General features: G+C 38.7%; 1 protein-coding gene across 2 annotated transcripts in view; it reads left to right on the forward strand.

The window, feature by feature from the left end:
• The window catches only part of Trim33 (tripartite motif containing 33), a 95,243-nt gene extending 78,754 nt beyond the window's left edge, over positions 1 to 16,489 (forward strand). The window contains exons 13-20 of one of the 2 annotated variants that reach the window (XM_028877324.2): positions 1,668 to 1,731; positions 4,257 to 4,413; positions 5,531 to 5,880; positions 7,527 to 7,650; positions 9,680 to 9,754; positions 12,854 to 13,006; positions 14,462 to 14,512; positions 14,592 to 16,489. In XM_028877324.2, the coding sequence (XP_028733157.1) occupies positions 1,668 to 1,731; positions 4,257 to 4,413; positions 5,531 to 5,880; positions 7,527 to 7,650; positions 9,680 to 9,754; positions 12,854 to 13,006; positions 14,462 to 14,512; positions 14,592 to 14,804 (1,187 nt within the window). In that variant the 3' untranslated portion in view covers positions 14,805 to 16,489. The remainder of the gene's footprint in view (positions 1 to 1,667; positions 1,732 to 4,256; positions 4,414 to 5,530; positions 5,881 to 7,526; positions 7,651 to 9,679; positions 9,755 to 12,853; positions 13,007 to 14,461; positions 14,513 to 14,591) is intronic. The other variant, XM_028877325.2, reaches the window with a different exon arrangement.
• Positions 16,490 to 27,349: the final 10,860 nt, after the last annotated feature.

Raw genomic sequence — 27,349 nt, forward strand, 5'->3', positions numbered from 1 at the left:
TTTTCTGGGTATTGGCAAGTCCAAAATCTACAGGGCATTTTAGCAAGCTAGAGACTCAGGGTAGTTACTTTGTAGTCTAGTGTCCAAAGTAAAATGCATTAAGGGACTAAAGGGATTAGTTCTTATTTTTCAAGGGCTTCAGCTGGTTAAATGAAGCTCACTTGGATTGTGGTGGATAATTTGCTTTTCTCAAGGTCTGTTGGCTTTTCTTGGTTGGTTTTTCAAATATGAATACATATATGGTGGGGTTTTTTGGGTTTTTTTTGTTGTTGTTGTTTTGTTTTTGTTTTTCAAGACAGGGTTTCTTTGTGTATAGCCCTGGGTGTCTTGGAACTCACTTTGTATACCAGGCTGGCTTTGAACTTGCAGAGCTCTCCCTGCCCCTGCCTCCAAGTACTGGGATTAAAGGCATGTACCCCCCACCACCCGGCACATGCATGTATGTTTAAATAATGTTGACAATCTTTAACTGGCTAGAATGGTACAGAGCATACGTATGTTCTATCTTTTGACAACACTAAAGCATCCAACTCCACCTTACTCATTCTTCGGTGGGTTTGGAGTGTATTAGCTTTTTTTTTTTTTTTTTTTTTTTTTGTTGTTGTTGTTTTGATTTATTTATTTATTATCTATACAGAAGAGGGTGCCAGATCTCATTACAGATGGTTGTGAGCCACCATGTGGTTGCTCGGAATTCAACTCAGGACCTCTGGAAGAACAGTCTGTGCTCTTAACCTCTGAGCCATCTCTCCAGCCCCGTGTATTAGCTTTTTATGTCCTATGTTTTACAGTGTGGATGATGAATTGAATTATGAGATTTCAACTCAAAATAGTTTTAAAGTAATGAAAAGTTGTTTAATAAATTTGAAGAAAACTGTATGTTCAAGTTGTAATTTTAAAATTAAAAGCTTAAATTTGCCTTTAACAATTAAAGTATATGTAAGTGTAGTTCTCTCCTCATACCCCAGTTTTATTGTTCCTACTGTCATGTGGTTTCAGCTGAGACATTAATAATTCATGGTTGGAGTAATGCCAAACAGATTAACAGTCAAGTCATTCAGGAATATACTTTTTTTTCTCCTTTTTTCTTTTGGAGTTTTTGAACAGGGTCTCAGATTGTAGCTTAGGCTAGCCTGGTACTTTACTTTGTAGTTGAGGTAGGTGAACTCCTCCTGCCTCAGGCTCTTGAGTGCTGGGATTAAAGGTGTGCCCACTACCTCCTGGCCAAGGTACAGAGTTTTACATGAAGTATATTATTAACTTTTTTTAATTGTATCATTGAATTTTAGTAAAAAAAGGATGATTGTCTGGTTGATTTGTGCACATTGTAGTGTCAGCACTCAGATGGAGAGAGTGGATGATTGAGAGTTTAAGGCCAGTCTGGTCTATAGAATGAAACGCCGTCTCAATTTTTAAGAAAGAGTTAAGGATATATAGACTATTTTGTGATGTGAAGAAATGACAACTTTGACAATCTGCTGCTTTTTGCTTATGGGTAATACTTAGAAGATGCTAAGGTCAGTCTGGATTCAGCTGGAAGAAGCTGGTCAATGCCTGCTAATCACATTTGCCATCTCTGACTTTACAGCTGTCTGATTTACAAGAGTCTCTGAGTTAGGCTGTGTTGTCTGACCATTCTGATGCTCAGTCTGACTACTGTTTTTTAGGCTTATCCAATTCTCACACACCTGTGAGACCCCCTAGTACATCTAGCACTGGCAGTCGAGGCAGGTGAGTATTTTTTTTTCCTGGTATTATGTCACTTACAACTTTTTTATTAAGAAAAATTTCAAATATAGTTAATAAAAGTAAACTAATTTTCATATACCCGGTTTCAACAGTCAGTACATTAATTAATTGCCAGTCTTCTTTCCTTTGTACTCTTTTCTATTTCCTTCTTGTCTGGATTATTTCAAACAAATCTTAGAAATTATGTCATTTTACTTGTAACCACTCAGTATTATTTAGATCCAGTTATTAAGTTCCCAATTTATTCACATAAACGCTTTTTTTTAAACAAATAATTTATTTGAACCACATTTCAATAAGCCCTATGCATTGTCATCAACAGATCAGTTTGTACAGCATCAGTTTATTTGTATTACATCAGTTTGTTGATGTAGAGGTTTCTCTTGTAGACTTCTATTTCTCTCACTGTTATTTATTTGCTTCCCTTTTTGTCCGTGTGGATAATTTAGAGCAATAGATTTGGCAGGGTGGGGATTGCTGGAGAGGTAGCTCAGAGGTTAAGAGCTTATGATTCCTGTATCCATGTCAGTTGACTCACAGTTGCCTGTGACTCAAGCTCTAGTGAGATCTACCACTGTTAGCTTTTGAAAACACCTAAGTCAGGTGTGTATACACACACACACACACACTTACACACACTTAAAAATAAACCTTAGAAATAAGAGAATTGGGCTTAATTAGGAGGAAGCAGGGATACTTCAATTGTAATACTGTGTGCTTCCATTGGGAGTGTGTACTTTTTCTTTTTGTATATGTGGTTTGTGTACATATGGGAGGTGAATGTGTGTGGAGGTCAGAGGTCTGTAAGATGTCTTGCTCACTTCTCCAGTTTACTTTTTGAGACAGTCACTGAACCTGAAGCGCAGATTTGGCTGGCTGGCTGTCCAGGGAATTCCTGAAATTTGTGTGTGTGTGTGTGTGTGTGTGTGTGTGTGTGTGTGTGTGTGTGTTTATGGGAATGACTTTTCTCCTGCCGTATGGGACCTGAGATCACATTGAGGTTGTTGGGCTTGGTGGCAAGTTTCTTTATTCTTTGAAAAATGTTATTTTGGTAATTATTACTTTAGAATACTTGTATAAAGAAAGTTTGTTAATTATTGAGTTAAGGGGTGCCAGGATAAATTTTCTTTATTGACTTTTGTGGTGAATTGATTTCCAGTTCTCTTCATTAGTGTCCCAGGAGTTTGACTATTATACTTTTATGAATCCACTTATTCCAACACAATTTTAATATTGTCCTAGGTATTAAGAACGCTCATTACTTCTAAATTGTTAATTTTTTTCCCTTCGGCCTTTTCCGTGGATAGAGCTAAGAAATATGTTTTAAGATTAAACATAATAAATACAACCTTTTTACTGTTTTGTACTTTGTATCACTTAATAAAGTATGAAATTTTAACCAAGATATTTGAGAATTGGGGTTTTACATGTCTATATATTCTGAAAGCTGTTCCTAGTAAAAGTGCTTGTTTGGCTCTTTAGTACTTTAATGACCAGTACTTTCAAAAGAACAAGAAACAGTGAAAACTTCATTCTGACTAGCTGTGCTAGTGTTTTGGTGTTGTTTTTGTTTTTTTTAATTTTTTTTTTTTTTAATGTACCTTAAAGTTTTGCCTGCATGTATGTCTGTGTAAGGGTGTTGGATTACCTGGAACTGGAGTTACAGACAGTTGTGGCTGCTGGGAATTGAACCCAAGTCCTCAGGAAGAGTAGTCTTTTAACTGCTGAGCCATTCTCCAGCCCCCGGCTATACTAGTCTTTTTACTTTGCTCAGTGGAGAATTGTTGTTGTTTGTGCTTTCTAGAACCTTTAGCCATGTATCTGTACTCTCCACTTTCATTATAGTGATTCTAAGTTTGTGTCAAGTTGTTTGCTACTTACTGTTCTTTTCTTCCTGTCCCCACTTGTGCTGATGTTGTATTCTTTAGCTGTTTGAGATGGTAGTGTTGGAACTATTTCTATAAAGAGGCACAATCACTGACATTTTATGCTACAGGTTGAGCATCCCTAACCTGAAATTTGAAATACTCTAAAATGCAAGCGTTAGTATGATGCTCCAAGTAGAAAATTCCCTACCTAGTCTCATGTTATGCTAGGTTGCAATCAAATTGCTGGGTACACTTAAATTATTGTATGAAATTACTTTCAGGTTGTATATGTAAGAAACAAAAATGGATTTCATATTTATACTTGAGTTCCATTCCAAGTCATCCCACCCTATATATATGTAAATATTTCAGAATAGGAAAAACATCTCAAAACTAATGTCAGGTGTTTGAAATAGGGATATTCAACTTGTGGTGGCATGGAGTAATGTAATCATTTACTAGAATTCTTAAGTGGTTCACTGTTTACTCTTAAGTGTTTCAGATCATGAAGTATAATTTTAAGGTCTGGGATTATGTCTGTTACATTCCTTTTTGATGTAGTGGTCTACTATCTTTTAATGATAGTACTTTCACTTTGCTTATGCTATACAACCAAACGTGCTGTTTGTTTCTTATTAGCTGTGGATCGTCAGGAAGAACTGCTGAGAAAAATCATAGTTTCAAATCTGACCAGGTGAAGGTTAAGCAAGAACCTGGGACTGAGGAAGAGATATGCAGCTTTTCAGGAGCTGTGAAACAAGAGAAGACAGAGGATGGCAGGAGGAGTGCCTGCATGGTAAGCTCCCCAGGATTTGACAGACCTTAGGAGGTCACTTCCTGACCTCCCATCAGAGTAGGCGTATTTATTTGTCTTTAAATTTTTCTGTCTGATGACATAAGCTAAGTATCTCCTTTTCTGTTTGTTTTTAACAATCAGCTATAATTAATCAGAAAGACTTGATTGCATTAAGTACTCACTTGATAATATCTTGGAATTTATATTTCATTAATGCTAATGCCATGATGCTAAATTATGTTCTATTAATGTTCTCAATGTACACATAGGATCTCAAGGCCACAGCAGAAACTTAACTATTGTGGTCTGTAACCTAGGAGCTCAACACTAAGATAGTTCATGTGAAGGAAGATTGTTGATCAAAGACTTTGTGGTAGAAAGAGTTCCTTTTTGTTTTATAATAACCATTCTAGAGCTTCGTAGACGAAATAGTTTATATAATTTATAAAACAGAATGAAGGACTGTCCAAACCTATCTTCATTTATTTCACAATTTGTATTCTTCCTGCCCAGTCTTTTTACTTTTCTGTCTATGTTATTGGCACATAGGAATCTTAGCATATTACTATATTCAGTGCAATGTATGGATTAAAGAGCTACAACTTAAGCTGGTTGTTTATAACAATGCCATTTTTTCCACTGAAACACTTAGTTTAGAAAGTGCCCCAGTGAAAAGGGTAGTATGGTGAAAGATCTGTTTTACTTTGCCACAGTCTTCTATCACTTGAATGATATATGTGCCAAAGGATAGTATAAAATATTTCTCAAATGCTATATAACTGATTTTAATTGGAAAAATAGTGTACTGTAATAAGCTCTCTGTAAGAAAGGAATGATTGTTACTTCATTTCTCAATCACTGTGTATAATGGTTTAAATTTCTGAATTACTTGAGTGAACCAATACTAGAGGGACAGAACCCTGAAAAATCATGTTATTGTATGTAAGTAATTAGGTTATTTGTATTCTTTTATTTCACTAATGCTATTTAAAGAATAATTTTAGTGTATGTGTATTAATATAGACACACACACACACACACACACACACACACACACACTGTATACAAGTAAGGATTAAATGATTTTTTTTAAAAACTTGTCTTTGTTTTCTTGTAGTTGAGCAGTCCTGAGAGTAGTTTGACACCACCTCTTTCAACTAACCTCCATCTAGAGAGTGAGCTGGATACATTAACAGGCCTGGAGAACCACGTGAAAACTGAACCTACAGATATGAATGAAAGCTGCAAACAGTCAGGACTCAGTAGCCTAGTTAATGGAAAGTCTCCAGTTCGAAACCTCATGCACAGGTCAGCAAGGGTTGGAGGAGATGGCAATAGCAAAGATGACGACCCAAATGAAGACTGGTGTGCCGTCTGCCAGAATGGAGGGGATCTTTTATGCTGTGAAAAATGTCCGAAGGTCTTTCATCTTACTTGTCATGTTCCAACACTTCTCAGCTTTCCAAGGTACCGCTGAAATAATTGATTTTTTTAGTCCTTTTGTTCTCAAATCTAAATGTATAGCAAAAAGTTATTCTGGGCTTTTCTCAAAAAAGCCCATTTAAAGATCGAACAGCAGATAATGAGGCTGAGAATATATAGCCCATTGGTTGAGCATGTGCCCCTGGGTTTAATTTCAAGCACTAAAATGGGAAAGAAAAATAGCTATATAAACAGTGCCAGGATATTTTTTGGTTGTTTTTGTTTTCTTTTTTAATTGTATTACTTACCTAAATCTTACAGATATGCTTTGCTGATGATCTAGGAAATTTTTTTTCTTACATTTTTATGTCTATGTCTGTGCATGTGTGCATGCACATTTGTACATATAGTGTTGTGGAACCTGTCTGGAGGTCAGAGAACAACTTAGTGGAGTCAGTCTTTTTTTTTGAGACAAGGTTTCTCTGTGTATTCCTGTGGAACTCATTATGTAGATCAGGCAGGCTGGCCTTGAGCTCACAAGGATCTACTTCCCTCAGCCTCCTTGGTACTGGAATAAAGGTGTATACCACCACGTCTAGCTAAGATTTTGCCAGTTTTCAAAGGCAGACACTTAGGAATATAAACTATTGGCATAGATTTTATATAAAACTCCTAGAATTAGTATTTATTTGTTCATCTACCTAGATTAATATGCCTCTATTTATCTCTGTATATTTATATACACAGGGAGTAAAGAAAAAGTATGAACAAATAATTTGTGAAATTTATAATTTAATAGAAATCCTAATTTAAAAAACTATTTTATCTGAATTAAAGGTTAAAGGAATATATGTATATGCTTTGTGCTTACAAGAATGTGTTTGTATATCTAGTTTTTTGAGTGGTCGTGAAAAAGATTTGATTTGTTGTTGGTGTATTATTTAATACACTTCAGAACACTATAAGACATTCTCTCTACTATTTTCTACTATGTATGCACATTGTAGAGGGAGATGCAGGTATAGGCCAGAGGACAGCCTTGAGTGTTGTTTCTCAGATGCCTACTTGAACTACTCAAGTAGCGAGGCTTGCCAGCCAGTGGACCCCAGGGTTCCTCCACCCTTCTCCCCTGTGATAGGAGTGATGGTGCCAAGTAGGTCTTTGTGCTTGGAAGAAAGTAATTGACTGACAGATTGTTTTCCTGTCACAGAATTAAAACCATGGGATGCTGATATGGGAACTTGAGAGAAGTTGTCAGGTATTTTGATGCAGAAACTGATCATTGACTTGTATCATGAACAGATTAGTGTTTAATGTAGAGATTCCATTTTATAGATTTCCAGGTTATTACTTGATGTGTAATTGGGAAACGTTTTGGAAAATTTATTGTACAACTTAAGAGATTAAAAAATAAAGAAGTCGGGCTGGAGAGATGGCTCAGAGGTTAAGAACACTTGCTGTTCTTCTAGAGGTTCTGAGTTCAATTCCAGCAACAATGTATCTCACAACCATCTGTAATGAGATGTCAACTTCTGTATAAAAAAAAAAAAAAAAAAAAAATAAAGAAGTCATTTTCTCCAAAAAAAAGGAAACTAAAAGAAAATAAGCTAGAGACTTATAACTAAGGACTTATCTTCTCCAGAATAGGCTTTGTTGTGATTCCTGGACTAATTGCCCTTTTCCCTGTGCAGTGGAGACTGGATATGCACATTTTGCAGAGATATTGGGAAGCCAGAAGTGGAATACGATTGTGATAATATGCAACACAGTAAGAAGGGGAAAACTGCACAGGGCTTGAGCCCTGTGGACCAAAGGGTAAGTTAAGTGTCAAAACTGACTTGTTAAAAGGGATTTTATGGTTGTCAGCCTGTGGATCTTGTGCTTCCTCTTTCACCCATTTGATGTACAATACCCACCCTTGTGTACTATGCACATTACCTGGTAAGTTTTGTATCGTTTGGTGTATTAAGACTTCTAAAGTCTTTATTTTTAGTTTTGGGTTCAAGACTTTTTTTAAAGGTAGTAATTAATCTGTTGCTATACTGTGCTGGGTGGGCTTGAATTTGCAGTAGTACTCCTTTCTGAGTGCTGAGATTACAAGCATGTACCATCAGGCAGACTTCTCAACTTAATGTCTTTCAACTAAAATCCTAATTTCTGATCCTCTCCCTCAAAATGATAGCAAACACCAGGCAGATAATTCCTTTCTCAGTATTCCCTGTCACTACATGGGACCGTTGTTCACCTCTGTTGTTGCATTAAGAGTCCTATGAGGTAACAAGTCAAACATGATTGTAATGCCATTTTCCTTTAGCTCCCCATCATTATCACTTTAACACATTCGTAATTTCTTTTTCTTTAAAGATTTACTTATTTATTATGTATACAATGTTCTGCCTGACAGAAGAGGGCGCCAGATCTCATTACAAATAGTTGTGAGCCGCCATGTGGTTGCTGGGCATTGAACTCAGGACCTTTGGAAGAACAGCCAGTGCTCTTAACCACTGAGCCATCTCTCCAGCCCCCACATTCGTAATTTCTTATGTGGACTGTTTTGATAATTTTGTGATGATTTCCTTATTTCTTGTCTTACCCGTTTAGTCTGTTTTTCTATATTTAAGCAGTGTTCTTCCTATTTTTAAAAAAATGTAAATACATTTATCACTTCATTGTTTACAATTCTTTTAACAGGACTTTTTTCTTTTCTGTCTCTTTCAATTTTATTTTTTATGTGCATTAGTGTTTTGCCATGGCTTTCAGGTCCCCTGGAACTGGAGTTACACACAGTTACAATCTGCCATGTAGTTGCTGGGAACTGAACCTGGGTCCACAATCATTGTTCTTAACTGCTGAGTCTTCTCTCCAGTTCCTACAGTTCTTCAATAGCATCCCATGTTAAAAATGAAACTCAAAATCTTATGTCCCACCAGCAACTCCCAAATGCCAAGCAGCTGCTTCCCAAATTACCACACAGAGGCTTATATTAATTATAAATGTTCAGCTGGTAGCTCAGGCTTATTATTAACTAGCTCTTACACTTATATTAACCCATAACTTTTGTCTATGTTTAGACACAGGCTTGGTATCTTTTCTCAGTATGGCATTCTCATCTTGCTTCCTGTATATTTGGCTGGCGACTCCTGACTCTGCCCTTTCTCTAACCAGTATTCTTAGTTTGGTCACGCCATCCATTCTTCCTGCCTGTCTACTTGCCAATCAGCATTTAACTAAACCCACTCCAGTGACAAATCTTTACAGTGTACAAGAGGATTATTCCACAGCAGACTGAGTCAGGAGAGGCAAGAGAGTGGCTACAAATTTTAGGCCAAGTCTGATGTATATAAAAGTTCTAACCAGCCAGAGCTATATAGTAAAACTGTATCTCAAGAAGTATAAAAGAAAGAATGAAAAGAGAAGTAGTTGTTTTTTTTTTGTTTTTTTTTTTTTTTTAATTGCATTGGAGAGGTAGTTCTTGTTCATTTTTGAGCCTGCATGGAGTCATTGAAAAAGAGGAATACTTGTTTTTGCCTGTTTTAGGGAATTACATTAGGTACTAGTGGTGAAATTTTCTTTACTCAGTTACTGTAAGTTGTTTTTATGACTCATATTTCTGTAAACAAGAATTAATAATAAATTACCTTAGTTCTATTAGAATAAAAGTATACTTAATTAAAGTAGAATAGAACATAGTTTTAAAATTTAATGGAAAGCAAAATTATTTTGTTTGATACCTATTATGTAGAAGGCACTGTTCAGTTTGTTGTTATATTACTTTATTGCTATACCCTCCAAAATATCTTATCAGAGAAAAAAATTATTGTCTCTTTTTTCTTTTGGGGGCCAGAAATGTGAACGTCTCCTGCTTTACCTCTATTGCCATGAATTAAGTATTGAATTCCAGGAGCCCGTTCCTGTTTCGGTGAGTTGCATGCCTTAGTATTACCCTGATAAAGAAATCTAATACTTAAAGAGTGTGGGCTGTGGCTTAGATGGGGCTTCTTCAGTGAGTTGCTTAACTACTCTATGACTCAATATGTTCTGATAACTTCTTCCCCATCTTTTAGAACCTAATTGATAAGTTGTGAATATTTCTAGGGTATAGTTGGATGTTTTGATCTACATATAAATTGAAAGATTTACTCGGATTAACATGCTCATCAACACCTTAACTTTTTTGTGATTAGAATGGGATGTCAAATCTTTAAAGAATTTTGAAATATGCAATGTAGCATTAAATGTGATTTACATGTAGTAAGGCAGTAGATCAATGGAACTTTTACACCAGTCTAACTGAAGTTTTATATTCTCTGGACAATGTCTTCTTTTCTTACCTTGTCTCTCACTTCAGACTAATCACCTTTTTCTTTTTTCTTTTTTTTTTTTTTTTTTTTTTTTTTTTTGTGGTGGGGGTGGGGGTGGGTTGAGACTGGTTCTCCTGGAACTCACAGAGATCTGACTTTGTCTGTCTCCCTATTGCTGGGATAAATGTTCTGTAAACACCTTTTAAAAAATAAAGTACTGATTATTATTCTCTTAAATTTATTTGCATGTATTTGGATATTTTGTCTGCATGTATATTTGTACACCGTGTGCATACCTGGTGCTTGGGAAGCTAGAAGAGGCATTGGCTGCCTTAGGACTATAGTTAGCAGTAACTGTAACCTGTTCTGAGTGCTGGGAATGGAGCTCAGGTCCTCTGGAAGAGTAGCCAGTGTTCTTAACTTCTGAGCCATCTCTCTAGCTCCTAAAATACTTTTTTTACAATTTAAAAAATTTACGTGTATGAGCTCCATTGGCCTCTGCCTCCTGAGTGCTGGGATTAAAGATGTATGCCACTACTATTCTTAACTTCATTGAGATATTCAGAAGATTATATAAAATAATCAGTGTAAAATGTGTATATAAATAGAATATAACTTTGCTAAGGGTCTGTTGTTTAATTAGCATGTATGTGTATTAGTTAGGAAATTGAACCTGGGCTTTTTGTTAGTCAAGTGTTCCATGACTGAGCTATACCCTCATTCCAAATCAGAAACTTTATTAGAGCTAAATGGATGTAAGATTCATTTGTTAAAATTACCTTTGTTGACAGGAATGGTGTTGCTAGTACTTGGGTAGCTAGGGTAGGAAGGTAGCAGTTTGGAGGACAGCTTGGGTTTATGCAAGGCACTGTATCCTGTCTTTTTAAAAAATAAAACAATTGTGTGTATATGTTTCTCTGATAGAAACTGTGTTGTATTTCTACATTTTCTGTTTAAGGTTGACATAAGGGAAATAGTTTTAATGAGAAGAACATTGAATTGGGGCAAAAGCTTGTTCTTTTGAGTTCTTCCCTCTCCTGTCCTGTCTATTTGTCTTTTCTCTACAGGACTCTGCCTGTAACTCTAGAGAGCCCCATTACAAGTGGGAACCACCATACCCCGTGTCAGCTCACTTTGTAACTGGGAACACAATGTGCTTTGCTGCCTTTCGTTTCTCATTGTATTGTAGAAGTGTCAAATTATTTGAGTTCGTCTCTGCTCTTCCAGTGTTGCTGATAGAGAAAACAAATCTATAAATGTTAGTTGAATAAAAGTGTATGGATGAATTTTTTACAATGGCTTTGCCATTTGAAAATCCTCTTAATGTATATAGTCAAGATTGAGAAAAGACACCTAGGAGACTTCGTGTTCGTGTTTTTTTTTTTTTTTTTTTTTTTTGTTATTGTTGTTGATTATACTGGAGACTTGGGATAAAGCCTTTAAAATACTACAATAAAGGTGGTGGTGCCGCACGCCTTTAATCCCAGCACTCAGGAGGCAGAGCCAGGCGGATCTCTGTGAGTTCGAGGCCAGCCTGGTCTATGGAGCAAGATCCAGGAAAGGTGCAAAGCTACACAGAGAAACCCTGTCTCAAAAAACCAAAAAAAAATAAAAAATAAAAATAAATAAATAAAATACTACAATAAAAAAGGGCTAGAGGTTCTCACTGCCTGGTTAGTATAATAAAGTGTGCTATGTGCACTTGTTAGCTATTTGTTGTCGAATATGAGCATGTTAACAGATTATTGAATAGTTGTTGACCTATTTACTGAGTATGCTAAGAAATGAATTTTAAAAGCACAAAGGATTAAACAAATGGAAAGTGTCTTATACAAGTACTAGTCATTGATTCTAGAAAGCCTTTTTATTTTAAGTTCAGGTTGTTCACAATAGAAAAGAATTCCCTAGTGTTTTCTTTTCATGGCGCATTCAGTTAGCTTCTAGCTTAGTATGGTAGTGCTACCATTGGAGGCAGACAGGAGGCCAGCCTGAGCTGCATAGTAGACTGTTTTCTTAAAACTATTCCAAACCCTCCAGCCCCTTACTGTGTTCACTTAGATCTTACGGGTAGAAAACTTGTGCCCAAAGGTGGAGTCAGAACACTAAATGCAAACTTCCTCTCCAGCATTGCCAAGATTGCTGTGTGAAGTGATTTTTTTTTTCTACAACACTGTGCTTTAACTATACATTAATAGACTTTAAAATTGTTTTTCTTTCGGGACTGGAGAGATGACTCAGCAGTTAAGAGCATTCACTGCTTTTCCAGAGAACCCGGGTTCAATTCCCAGAACCCACATGGCAGCTAACAACTGTCTGTAACTACAAGGTCTAACACTCTCACACAGGCATGCATACATTAAATAAAAAATAAATTATTTAAAAATTTTTTTCTTTTTCCTTTAAAAATGTTTTATAAGAGCTCTTAGGAGTCATCAAGTACAAAAGTGAGCTGGATACATTTCTTAAATTTTGAGGGAGGCAATTTCTGCTGGTTGCTTTTTTCCATTCATACTTATTAATGATAAGACTTTGGAACTTCTAGTAGCCATGGAAACCAGCACATATTTTACAGTAGGATTTGGTATTCAAGATACGATTGGGATAGAAAGTTGGAAATATATTTGTTGTACCTCAAATATAATTAATATGCTGTACATTTTCAAATTAAATAGTTTGATATTTTGGAGAATTCTGACCTGCCATGATTTATTTTTCAGATACCGAACTACTATAAAATTATAAAGAAACCAATGGATTTATCGACGGTGAAAAAGAAGCTTCAGAAAAAACATTCCCAGCATTACCAAATTCCAGATGATTTTGTGGCTGATGTCCGTTTGATCTTCAAGAACTGTGAAAGGTTTAATGAAGTATGTTAGCTTCCAACCTATAGAGTATTGGGTTGTTAGTTCTCCTTTGCTTGGTTTTTGGTTCTTGGTTTTTTTTTCCTGATGAATTACCTAATTTGGTTTTTTTTTTTATTTGTTTGTTTGGTTGGTTGTTTTTCTTTGTTTTTTTGTTTTATTTTATAAAAAGCAAAACTTCATTCTATAAAAGTGAAATCTGATTTTATTCTCAGCTCCAGAGAAGAAAGTTTATTATTTATAATTTGGAGTATATTCTTAAATATAAGACACTAAGTGTGTTCTTGAATATCTTTTCCAAAGGGAGTTGTGGTTGAATATGAAGTCATTTGGTGGGATATGATTGTGTGTGCCCACATTTGGGGCACTTACGGGAAAGCTAACAGTGTCCCTGTTCAGTTCCGGCACTGTCCATGTTAACATAGTGTGAAGACTAAATGAAGGCCCATTGACTAGTAGTCCCAGTACGTAATGGTGAGGGTTTGGTTTCTGCATTGAGACTTTTGTTAACTTTATCTATTTATTGTAGGCTAAAGATATATTACCCATACCTTAAGGGGAAAAAATGTGACAGATAATCTGTGTCAGGGGAGTTATTCTTTGCTATCTTTGGAATAAAGTCAAGTTTGTTTTCGTGGAAGATTTTCATTATAGAAGACAGTGGTCTTGAATGAGAATTCAAATCTACCGACAGCTGTCTCTAGAGGCATCTAAGTGGTGCTTTAATACTCAAACCCAAATCCCTATGATTTTGCCACAGAATAAATCAGTAAAATCTTACTTCAAATTTATAAGCTATAAAATCCAGATTTTTTTTTAAAAGATAGTTTATTTTCAAAATGGATATGCTATTGTATACTATCATTGACAAAAAACACGTTCTGCTTGTTTTGTTAAGGGTTAATTTGTATGTAGGCCAGGCATAATGGCACATGTCTTTAATCCTAGCACTTGGGGAGGCAGAGTCAGGTAGATCTTTGCTAGTTCTAGGCCAGCCTGGTCTATATAGTGAGTAGTTCCAGGACAGCCAGGGCTGTGTAGGGAGACCCTGTCTCAAAAACAAAACGGAAAGGAACATTAATTTGTGATTAATGTATTGCCATAAAGAGAATTCTGATTATCTTATGGAAAGTTTGACCATTTTCCACAATAGCATTTCTTTCATTATTTGTTTCACAAATATTTTTCTCTGAGTAGATTGATGTCTTCCGACCTGTTCCTACCAAGACTGACCTCAATAATTTGGAATGAGACTGTTATTGAGGTTTCAAATTAACTTTATGAACAATTTTGTAAAGAAAGTGGTTCCATGTTCTGTAGAATTTTAGGTAGCACTTAATCTGGTTTTAGCATTTGATCTCCCTAGTATGGCTGACTTTCGTCACCAATCCTATACAGTTTCTTAACTTTAGAAAGGATTATAATTTCCCTTTTTTTTTTTGACTCTGGTATCCTTTTTAGATGATGAAAGTTGTTCAAGTTTATGCAGACACACAAGAGATTAATTTGAAGGTAAGCTTTTCAGACCATGCAAACTTGGTGACGGAATATGCATTATCAATAGGTGAATATTCCTATCTTTTGCTTGCAGGCTGATTCAGAAGTAGCTCAGGCAGGGAAAGCAGTTGCATTGTACTTTGAAGATAAACTCTCAGAGATCTACTCAGACAGGACCTTCGCTCCTTTGCCAGAGTTTGAGCAGGAAGAGGATGATGGTGATGTAACGGAAGACTCTGATGAAGACTTTGTACAGCCTCGCAGAAAGCGCCTAAAGTCAGATGAGAGACCGGTGCATATAAAGTAAAGTGACGTGGACTTAAATCGGTCGTTTTTAAAGAGAAAGAAATAACAGAAGAAGGAAACAAAACAAAATGCCCTTTTATTTAAGTGTTACTGGAATATCCTGTGTACAGTGGGTACCTCCTTAAGAAGCTGGTAGCTTTCATACAGTATTAGATTGAAATACTGGACACAGAAAACGTTCTTGTCACGAAATGGGGAGAGAATGCTGCAACTTTACGAACAAAGTCAGAAGTGAATGAGAGTGAGGATTTGTTACAAATGAAGATGGTTTTCTGGCTGTTAAAAACTTAAATGATCATGTGCGTTAATTGCTGCAGGATACTGAGTCAAGCCTATGAGGCTTATGTTGCATCATGTGTCTCTGCTAGAGCACACAGTTACTCAAACAACTTATAAGCCTCCCCTACACAGACACAAATGGGTTGTTTTCTGGTTAAAAATCGAGTAAGTCAGATTCCACTTGAATGGCACTAAAGATGCATTGAATCATGCCACTGTATTTTCTCTCATTTGGATCTATTGGGCCTTAGTTTTTAACTTGGTTTAAAGAACCCTATGGTAGTTTTATTTTCTACTTAGATGTAGGATCTATAAGAACATAACCATTGATCATCTGGTCAACTTCAGTGGTGTACTGAAATGAATATGATAAAACTTCAGTAGTGGATCATACAGATTTATGGACGTCATTTCCAGAAAATCCTTCTAAACAATTACACGTACTGGTCAAATCATCCGATCATACAGTTACTCCCTCAAAAGGCAGAACATTTATTTCAGAATTTTCTGTACATGTCAATTAGATTGAGAAGGTGACAACTGACTCTCACCCAGTCTTTCTTTGTACCAGTTTCCAGTAGACCACTATTGGTAAACAGAAATCTGTCAGCTACCAAATGTGTACAATTTTCTGTATTTCACTTTGTCTTATTTGTAAATAGTGAGCTCAGACTTCTGGCAGATCAGCAACATTTGCTGAGCCTGTTTTTTAAGCTAATGTGTATTCTTACTAATGTTCCTATCAAGAATGGATTTGTAATATATGCTGTCTATTTCTAATGTTCACATTCATATTTTGAGGTTCTATCTTATTTTAATAGAGAACAGACTTCTCAAAAAAAATCTTCAGAAGCAGCTTATTATTGAAATATCAAAATATTGAAATAAACCCGGTGGGGTTAGATTACTCATCTGTCCACCAAGTGGGACATGTGCATGGACTGGGGGCTTTAAATGACTTCGAAGAGACCTGTAAGTAAATCCTGAGAACGAGCCAATCCCCACTTGAATGGTAATTGGAATAAACCCAACTTGATTTACTACCTGAGGACAGGAGTAGGACCTGAAGCAGATAGACCATCTTGATCTGGTGTATTTTTCTCCTCTTCGTTGTGATGCTCAAATCAAGTGTGCTCTAGACTGTGTGCGCATCTCCGTTGGATTAAAAGTTGTAGTCCTACTTTTGTATGGACACAGTAGAATTATAAAGTGACCAAAGTAGAATCAACATCAGAAACGTTTCAGGTGTCAGCAGATGTGTGGCAAATCATTTGCCTCTTAAAAAAAATCAGTTTAAGCAGTTCAGACTGTAGACTTCCTCAGAAAACTATTTGACGTAATTGTCGAAGAAGTGAATATTTTTAGTGTGCATTGAATCAAATAAAGTGCTCTAAAGAAATTATTGTACAGATTCTTTTGGGTTTTTCTTTTCTTAACAAGGGATGTGGGTAAAGAGGAGTATGATTTAGGTCTTCTCATACTGCACTTAAACAATATTGATCTTATTACTGCTTCATCTCCTGGCTTCCTTCTAGCTTCTCTTTCCTTATAAATTAAGCCTCATTAAAAAAAAAAAATGCTCCAAACTGTCTTATTTTATTGAAGTTTCAAGTTCTGTTTTTTTATGAGGGGAAGAAAATTTATTTTTAACATGTTCTTTTTATATCTATTTCTCTTTTCTTTAATACCCATGATTCTAGTTTGTAAGTAGATGTATATCTAAGGGTACATTTTTGGCAAGTGGGGGAGTAAGGGTTAGCTTCATTTTGTGAAGCTTCTGAGCTAGTGTTTTATATTTGTTTCTCATATTAATCCTTTACAATTTAGTAATAAGTTGTAAATGAGCTCTGTCAAGTGGGGCAAACTCAGATTTTTAAGGAATTGTTTCTCAATATTTGATTCCCTGAGAGAGAATGTTTCCTAAAATCATTCTCATGTTACTTGGGGTTTTTGTTTTCCCTTTGTTTCTTTTAATTTAAGACCGTCAATTTAGAAGCTTCTTTTTGGTCAGTGTATACTAGGCTCCATTTCTGTTAGCAAAGATACCCCTATTGCTGAGGAATAATTTTAATTGCTATCAACAAGCCACTCTTAAGTGATATTCACTTTAACTTTCATAAAGCCCTGTTTTGCACATTAATTATTTTGTTTCCAGGCTGTTCAGCTTTAACATAAGTATGGTTAAAAAGTATGCAAACTTAAATTCTTACTCAACTTATCTCCCGTTTCCCTATTTATATTTTTAAAAGACAGATGCAGAGTGTCTTTTAAGTCCTGGATGCAGATGTGATAACTCTGATGTGTGCATTCCTTGCTGGAGCCTCTGTCTCAGATATGGAGAAGAGTCCACATGATGATTCCTTTAAGTCCTTCAAGGTTCTTGATGGACTCCGGGTTATTTTTCCCATTAGGGAAACTAAGGATAAATGTTCTTCAATCTGTTCTGCTGGCCTTAATTTACCTATCTCAGCACTTGACTCCAGTGCTTGGCTGAGCTAATGAGCTGCTTTATCAGGTCTGGTGTGGGAGGGCTCTAGAAGTCGGTATATTGTGAACCTTGCTTTATTTGCAAACATCAAACAATTGGCACAGAGCTATGGTAAGCATTAGATCCCCTGCTGAAATTGCCCCCTTTGGAATCAACAGGTTGTGGGGTTTTTGCCCCCCTCCACTTTGGTTTCTTACAAGGGAATCTTAGATTATTAAAAGTCAATCCTCATTCTTTCTTACAACAGGTTTTGAGTTTTTTTTTTTTTTTTTTTTTTTTTTTTTTTTTTTTTTTTTTTTTGTTAATCCAAAGACAGTGCTTTAAAGTGTGCAAATTATAGATTTATCAATTACCTCAGCAGGTATCCTGCCATGTATTTATTAGTGAGTAGTGTTAGTAAGCCAACAGATTCTGAGGTCTTCCAACTATGCCCTTGGGTTGTGGCTTACCACATGTTATTAAACAGTCAGTCTGTTCTATTCAAAATGGGGAGTCGATGCTGTAGTCCCCCCTCCCTTAGCCTCTACATCTGGTACCCAGCCTCTTTCACATACAGCACATAAAGTACAAAAATTCCCTTTCTTGTAGCCAGCATTGGATTGGATCAGTAAATGGGTTTATTAATAAAAATTTAAGAAAAGATAAAACCTACCCACCCTAACTCCCTCAACTGAAACAATTTCTTTGGGCTGGGGAGATGGTTCATAAGTGAAAAGCATTTGTTCGACAAGCATGAGGGTCTGGGTTTGGATCCCCAGTACCTATATAAAGGTGGGCACAGTAGGGCCCAGTGTGTGTACCGCAGATGGGAGGGAAGCGGAGGTGGCGCCTCCAAAAGCCCATTGGCCAGAGAGCCTGGCATGCCTGGCATGTTCAACGCTGAGTCCCTCTCAAAGATGGGAGGTGTTGTCCTCTGACTTCCACATGTGCACTCCAACACACCGTCACACACAACCTGCGAGCATACACACCTCCACCTACCCTCACATAACACGCAAGCATACACACTGTCACACATGCACTCTAGCACATATGCTCTCACACACATGTGAGTGTACACACCTCCACACATGCCCCCAAACACAATATTTTAACATACACCATTTTTGCCTCTTTACTAGTTATCTGCTGAAGGTGATTGGGATTTTCAAGGTGTATTGCAGTTGGATTGTACGACTGACCTGGATTAACTTACTTCTTCCAGTTAATGCTTCCTTGATAAAGCAATAACGCTGCTTTGAGTCTGTTGCCTAATAGCATGTCATAACCCTCTCCTGGATGGTGATTTTTTAGGAAAGTTTGTATGCATATCACCCAATCTATCTTTTAAAAAATTAAGAAATTTAAATGTATGCTGGAAGTAATGACAATATATTGTGGCATTTTATTTTAAAAAAAAAATTGGGGAAAGTTGCATATTTTTTTAAAAGTAGCTGTTTGAGTAAAAAAAAAAACTGAAGGTACTTTTTTAAGAAAAAAATTTATATGCCACAGTTTACATAGACATTTTCAAATGTCAGCATTTACTCTTGGGTATAATGGCTTCTTTACTTGGCTAAATGCATGTTTTACTTGATCAGAAGATCTCTCCCATCTTAGTTACTTCTGTTTCCTTACGTGATCCTTTATATATTTTTATTGTATCTAGAAGCTAAATTATCTTCAAAAGTAAGTTGGGTATATTTGTTAAACTACAGAATGTATAGAATCAAGGTTAGCCCTTTTCTAGCAAGTGTTATTTAAAAACTGAAAGTGATACTGTGTTACATTCAATGAATTCCTATGAAGGCACCAAAATGATTTTTAAGTGCCACAATATTCCACTCAATTGTGGCCTAAATTTCATTCTTAAGAATGAAATGCATGTCTGCTCCTCATCTGAGAAATGTAGGCATTTACTATGGTTTAAAGCAGCAAAACATGGATGTAAGCCTATAACATAAAGTGTGTGCATTTGGAAAGCCTGTTAATTTCTCTGCATAGACATGCACACACAAAAGGGTTAAAGTCACAGCCTTACTAGTTCCTTGCTCCCAGTATTTCAACTGGTCTCCCCTAATTACTACTACTATTTTTGCACATAGTTAACTATCCTTCAGAATGATTCTTTAAAAGTGCTGTTTCTGTGGTATTGTATTCTCTAAATGATCATATTTAATTTTTTAAACAAGGTTACAATTTCTAATTGTTCTGTTCCTGTATTTTTTGCTGCTGTGTAATAAAAGCAAGTTTTTTCTTTTCATGGTTATTTAATACATTAGCTGCCTGTAAATAATTCTTGTTACAATGCTCTGGAATGTGTTGTAGAGGTTGTATTAGATTAGTTTGAAGCCTTGTTTAAAAAAACACATTGTTTTGGTTATTTCTATTAAATTAGAAAATTGCAAAAGTTTTCAAATGAATTTCCTTTCTTTTTGAGACTTAATTGCAGTTCATTAAAGTTTATGCTCTGCTAGACACTGGAGATACTTAAAAGATAAAATACAGCCCCTCCTTTCCACTGTAAGGATTGGCACACAAGACCTATGAGTGAAGCATGGCATAGTTTTCAAGAAGCAGAGAGATGGTGGTGGTGATGTTTTGGCAAGCGATAAGGATAAATTGGGTTTAGCCATAAGGAAGCCATAGACAACTCTGCATGAGCTGTTCCAAGATTGAGTGGCATGAACTCTGCTGGCAAAATGAATAAGGTGGGTGGAAACTTGCTTCCTGGCCTTTCTTCAGGTTATACAAAACTTAAGTACATGAATGACCAAGTAAAAAATCAAACTGGAAGTCAATTTATGTAGTAGGTAAAAATGGATTTTGGTCATCCATTGTACAGACTTTGAGCCCAATTTTGCCTTTGCTTTAGTGGACCTTTCCTAGTCACGTGGCTCATTGGTGAGACAGGAATGAGCACATCTAGCTTGTGGAGCTCATTCTCGGGAATCCAGTACCTCTTTCAGAGTTTATTCTCATTCATTCAGTACCCAAGGAGAGTTTTAGTTTGGGACCAGCCTGGGAGTCATAGTGAGGTCCTGTCTCAAAGATATTTTTGAATGAGAAAGAAAAAATCTCTTTTAGTGATGAAAAAGGCCTTCCACACTAGACATTTTCTAACCCTTTCCTCGGCTTTTACAAATTGGTAAACATTTTTATATTAATTTAGTTGATCTGTCGACCTCGAGAGTACAACTAACAATCTTAATAAAGCTTTGGATTTTTAGGGACTAAGAACACAGAAATAAAAACATAATGGAAGCTTTTGCCTCCATTTTCCCTGTTTTCATATTACATAGCCTCAGATGATAAAACGCATTACTGTTTGGGGTCTTTGTGTGTGAGTCTCACTTGTAAAGATGGACTGTTAGTGATCTGGAAAGAAAACAATACTTAGGGACATTTGTTTCTGACAGTGTCCCAAGGAACCTTCTTTATGGTATAAAATGCCTCAAATGTTGGATAAGATTGATTTTACAAAAACAACTATTTTAAAAATACTTACTCAGGCCGGGCGTTGGTGGCGCACGCCTTTAATCCCAGCACTTGGGAGGCAGAGCCAGGCGGATCTCTGTGAGTTCGAGGCCAGCCTGGGCTACCAAGTGAGCTCCAGGAAAGGCACGAAGCTACACAGAGAAACCCTGTCTCGAAAAACCAAAAAAAAAAAAAAAAAATTACTCAAAGCTCTACCACACCATTGGTGTAGCATTTGATCTCAGTCTAATTATGTGGGACAGTAAAACAAAACTGGAATATAGGGGTGTTAATAAGACCTTTGGTCTTTTTTTGTTTGTTTTTGGTTTTTGGTTTTTGAGACAGGGTTTCTCTGTGTAGCTTTGGAGCCTGTCCTGGAACTTGCTCTGTAGCCCAGGCTGGCCTCGAACTCACCGAGATCCGCCTGTCTGCCTCCCGAGTGCTGGGATTAAAGGCGTGTGCCAACACCGCCCGGCTGGCTTGTATTTTTTAAAAGAACAAAAAAATCAATGGATAAAAGGATGATGAGACTGTTAATAGATCAAGTAATGGATGTGAACTTGGATTTTTTCTGTTTTGTTTTGTTTGAGTCCTTAACCTAGACTTTTAACTCCTAGGGACAAACAATTCTCTCATCTCTGCCTCCTGAGTAGCTGGGACTATCAGCCTATGTGCTGGATCCAGTTTGGGTTGATTTTGAGTTACTTGAGCATGGCCACTAAAGACATTTGAGGGACATTTTAGAAGGTTTTTGTATGGACTCTTACATGATATGGAGTAATGTTTGATTTTCTAAGGTGTGCTGGAATATCTTTTCCCTTTGGAGAACCATGTTAAAGTTCCTGGAGGTACGATGTCATCTTTTTTCTTATTTTAGTAGGTAAGTGGCCTTGTGTGCACAGAGTAGCATACTTGATGTTGCAGAAGTAGCAGATCACATTCGTGAGTCTTGATGGAAGCCAGGTTTTTGTAGTGGTTCAGCCCCCTCATATCCTTGAAAATACATGTTTTTGGAGAATATTTAGTCTTGACAATCTCATATATGAATATCTAAATCATACTCAACCCAATCCACCCACCCATTCTCCTCCAAAACTTCATCATGTCTCCTTCATTTTTAATTTGTTAAATAACTCACTGATTCTAGTTAGAATGTAATCTAATCATGGAGGAACTCTGCTTGTTGGCTCACATGCTACCTGCATGTGCTTGGGTGTAGGGCCATCCACCAGAGCATGGGTAGTCTACCAGTGGCCTGAAGAAAAATGACTCATTCCCTCCGCCTGCCCAGCAGCCATCAGTTGCCCATAGCTCCTCAAGTAGGCTTGGGTAAATACTCATGAGTCCTTCTCCCAACTGAGCTAGAATGTCAGCTGGCTTGCTCTTGTGCAGGTTACAGTAGATGGCTATGAGCTCATGAGTGTGAGCCATGGCACATCCAGAAGCTAGTATTTCATAGCACTCCTTCCCATCTTCTGGCATTTACCATTCTTTCTGTCACTGTCTCAGGGGTCCCTGGGCTATTGGAGGAGTTGGTATAGCTGTCCCATTTAGAACTGCACTCATTCAACAGTCTCAGCACTTTTGATCAGCTATGAGCATTGAATGCTGCCCATTGCAGGGGGTGAGGGGATCTGCTCTGGCCAAGATAGAAAGCCGTACTAAGTTTCAGTGTAAACATAAATATTTAGAAGGCAGTTTGACAGCTTGTCCATTTAGCAAAACAACAGTAGTAGTAGGTTCCCTTCTGGGGCCCATGACCGCTCCAGCCATAGGCCTTTGACCACTTTCGTAGTACCAGATAGGAATTCCCTTCTAAGGAACAGGCCCCATGTCAGACAGTCCACTGAAGGAAGTCTGGCAGGAACTCAAGCAGGATCTTGAACTCTGCTTGCTGGCTCACAGGCTCATTAGCTAGCTTTCTTACACACCCAGAACCACATGCGTAAGGGATGGTACCACCACCTTGGGTTGGGCCCCCCTGCATCAAGACAATCTACAGACTGACACAGGCAGTTCCTCAATTAAAGTTTCTCAGACCCTAGGCCACATCTAATTGGCGGTGCTAACTAGGACAGTTGTCCCCATAATAGTCATGCCACTTGCACAGTAGGCCCATCTCCCCTGGCAGACTGTCACTTAGCACTCAGAGTCAACTGCTAGGTACAGACTTGAGGCTTTGGTAGAGTACTTGCCTAGCATGCATGGTGGCCTGCTTCCATTCTTAACACTGCATAAACTGGCTGTGGTGGTACAGATCTGTAATCCTAGCACTCAGGAAGTAGACACAGGAGGACCAGAAGTTTAAGGTCATCCTGGTTGCTTAAATTTGTTATAAGACCCTGGTTGATCAGTATTTTAACAGCTTAAGCTCACAGGCTTGCTCACGATTTGCTCAGCTTGCTTTTTTATACAACACAGGACCACGTGCCTAGAGGTAGCTGGGCCTTCCCACATATCAATCACTAATCAAGAAAATGGCCCACAATTGTGGCTACAGGCCAATCTGATGAAGGCATTTTCTCAACTGAGGTTTCTTCCCAGATGACCTGGGCTGTGTTAGGTTGACCAAAACAAAAACAAACAAAAACCCTAATTAGCCCAAATGGAAAAGTAGTAAATAACAAGAACCTTGGCAAACTGCCGTTGAGGGCAGCCCCAGCACTGTTACTGGGCGTCCCTATCCCTCCATTTGTAGCGTGCTCGTTTGCAAAGCACTGCAAAAAGTAACAAGCTCAGAACTGGCTGTGCATAGTACAGCGGGCACATGGGGAGTCCTAGCTACTGGGGAAGAGGAGACTGAGGAAGGAGATGTCTGTTGGGCACAGGGCAACATAGTTAAATTAACTCTGTCTCAAACAAACCAAACAACCACCCCAAACTGTTCTCAACTGAAGGAAACCCATGAAAAGGGGTTCACGCAGATACAATGACACTGATGTATCAAGTGGACAGTAAGGACACGAGGAAGTACTAACAATTCTTAACCTGGTGGGTGACGACTAACATCCAGAAAGGAGAGAAAGGAAATGAAAATGTATTCAAAGAAATAGTGGCTGAAAAGTCCCCAATTTTATTGGAAAACAGTAATGCCTCCAGGACCCTGTATGAGCCCGAGTGGGACCTAAGCACAGAGCCACAAACAGATGGATCATGTCAAGAGAGCACCACAAGTCAGACACGGATATACTGCCTCGGAGAGAGGAAAACTCCGGTGTTCAAACAGTGGAGATGGTTAGCGGCTACCTGGCTGGCCTCCAGCGGCTGGGTTTTAACCCCTCCTCCTCCTCCTCTCGCATCCATCTGTTGATTTTGTGCAGGCCCAGTTGGCTTTCCTGTTTTTGTTTTGTCTTACACAGAGTCTCATTATATATAGCCTTAACTTGTCAGGAACTCATAGAGATCCTCCTGCCTCTGTTTCCAAAGTGCCAGGATTAGAGGGGTGCACCATTGCACCTGGCATGCTCTTTTTTTTTTTTTTTTTTTTTTTTTTTCTCTAAGTGCTAGGACTGGTGGCTTTGCATGCACTGGAGGACAGCTCTACCACCAAGCTGCACCCCACCCACACACACACCACAGCCCAGCTTCATTGCTGAATTTCATCAAACACAAGGGTTAATAGTAATTCTTCATAAATGCTTTGTCCTTAACAAATATTTGAGAAAATGACTGTGTTGATTGATTAGAAGGGCTAATATGAATATGATGGCAATAGAAGAAAGGAATGCTTTAATTCATCATATGAGGTTACCGTTATCCTGCTGAAAAATCACAAAGACTTCTTGAGAAAGACGATTTCAGTATGTCTTGTGGGTGGATGTACATAGCTTCTCAAGGAAATACTAACAAACAGATACAGATACAGCAACATAAAAGTTCTATACCAGGAATGTGGTTAATGTCTTCAACTTGACAGGATCCAGAATCACCATGGAGACAGGCCTCTGGGCCAGTCTGAGGGGTGTTCTAGATTAGTGTAACTAAGGTGAGGAGATCCAACTGCCAGACTAAGTAAAAAGGAGAAAGGGAGCTAAGCTAGGTCATTGCTTCTTGACTGCAGACGCAAGGTGACCAGCTGCCTCAGGCCGCTGCCCCACACTGGCCTCTCTCCCTGATAGACTGCACCCTTGAGCGGTGAGCCAGCATGCATTTTGGCTCTACTAGTAGTGAAGAAATAACTTAATGCATACCAAGTAGGACTTATCCTGGAGTGCAAAGTTTTTCATCATCTGAAAGTAAATATATATCATATTATGACAAGTATAAAGATGACATTTCAGTAAATAGACAGCACTTGACAAAATCCAGAACCTTTTCATGACGAAACATTCGGTACGCTAGGAATAGCAGCCGAAGAGTGTCTGTGGAATTGTCCTCTTTCATGTGGCAGACTAAGCATTTTCTTTTGCAAACAGAGTGTCTGCCCTCACTACTTGTGTTCAGCTTTGGACTAGAAGTTTTGAATAGTGATAACAGAACAGAAAACAGAGCAAAATCTATCCTAAATTAGAAATGCGGGTGCAAAGCTAGTTACAACATGAACTTATGACTAGACGACCCTTAGCAACCATCAAAAATAAATACAATGAAAAAAGTATCAAGGTTGCAAGACACTACATGAAAGTCATTTATATTCTGTATACTTGCAATGAATGAACAACTGAAAATGAGATTAAATGGTTTTGCTTTGCTGATGGAACAGGCTATACGTATTGGCCAGCCTGACTCTGATCTACCTGCTGCTTTACTCTAGGGGCTGACAGTTTCCATCCAGAAAGGCATCAGAGATTAACAGTAGGTCACGAGATGAAGACGGGTTGTGTTTGAGTGGCAGCTCCGATGAACTTATTCCCGAGCCTGCACCTGTCAAAGCAGGCAGTGGCTGCTGGGACTGACCAGCCAGCAGGAGCTTTAGTCCATAGGCAGGTTCCTCGTCATAGGAGCCTGGTTCACTAACCTCACATGTTCTAAATGCTGTGAAGGGCGAAGGCTCCATGCGGCCTTGTGCACAGGTGAAGGGTGAAGACTCCACCCGGCCTTGTGCACAGGTGAAGGGTGAAGACTCCATCCGGCCTTGTGCACAGGTGAAGGGTGAAGACTCCATCCGGCCTTGTGCACAGGTGAAGGGTGAAGACTCCATCCGGCCTTGTGCACAGGTGAAGGGTGAAGAAGACTCCATCCGGCCTTGTGCACAGGTGAAGGGTGAAGAAGACTCCATCCGGCCTTGTGCACAGGTGAAGGGTGGAGACTCCACCCGGCCTTGTGCACAGGTGAAGGGTGAAGACTCCATCCGGCCTTGTGCACAGGTGAAGGGTGAAGAAGACTCCATCCGGCCTTGTGCACAGGTGAAGGGCGAAGACTCCATCCGGCCTTGTGCACAGGTGGAGGGTGAAGACTCCATCCGGCTGCACAGTGAGATCCACCGCCTTGTGCACAGGTGAAGGGTGAAGACTCCATCCGGCCTGTGAGGGGGGGGACAGGGTGAAGGGAAGGACTCCATCCGCCTTGTGCACAGGTGAAGGGTGAAGACTCCATCCGGCCTTGTGCACAGGTGAAGGGTGAAGAAGACTCCATCCGGCCTTGTGCACAGGTGAAGGGTGAAGAAGACTCCATCCGGCCTTGTGCACGGTGAGGGTGGAATGGGTGCCGGGGGGAAGACTCCATCCGGCCTTGTGCACAGGTGGGGGGAAGGGTGACAGGGGGGGAAGACTCCATCCGGCCATGATCTCCCCCCACCAGCCCATTGCAGCTTTGCCGCGCTGGCATTTCTCCAAATGCACCGTCGGTGGCAGTGGTGCAGGAGTCGCCTTCTCTCTCCTTCTGCAAAACTGGAGGACAGCAGAGCCAAGACAATGTACATCCAGTCTCCAAGACATCAGGCAAGCTGAGGAAGAGACAGCAGGGAGGACCCGTAGACAGGGAATTGTCTGCGTGTGTGCCAAGATTAGATATAAGGACCCAATGGAGAAAGCTGTGAGTACGGGGGAAGGTGGAAGGGAGTGGGATCCCAAGCACAATAGTGCGATCCCGTTCTTTGCAGTGTTTGTCTTGGAGAAATCTTTTCTTAAGCAGACCAGAGTAAAGGGAAACCAAGAGGATTGCCTGAGCCCCTCACTAAGACCCTACAAGCTCCCTGCTCAGTTTCATTGCTGGGGTCTTCATCCCCAAGCTCTCCCAGAGGATGGCTTCTCCAGGTCTTGTGTCTCCTCCTCTTTGCCGCCCTAGGCTAGGCCTGCTCCCTCCCTTTACTGTGGCATGGTCTGCTGGGGGCTGAGAACTTGCCAGCTTTCCTCTCAGGCTGAGCTTCCTCTGCGCGGCAGAAC

The sequence above is a fragment of the Peromyscus leucopus genome, chromosome 6 (assembly GCF_004664715.2).
Source record: "Peromyscus leucopus breed LL Stock chromosome 6, UCI_PerLeu_2.1, whole genome shotgun sequence".
NCBI classification, from domain to species: domain Eukaryota; kingdom Metazoa; phylum Chordata; class Mammalia; order Rodentia; family Cricetidae; genus Peromyscus; species Peromyscus leucopus.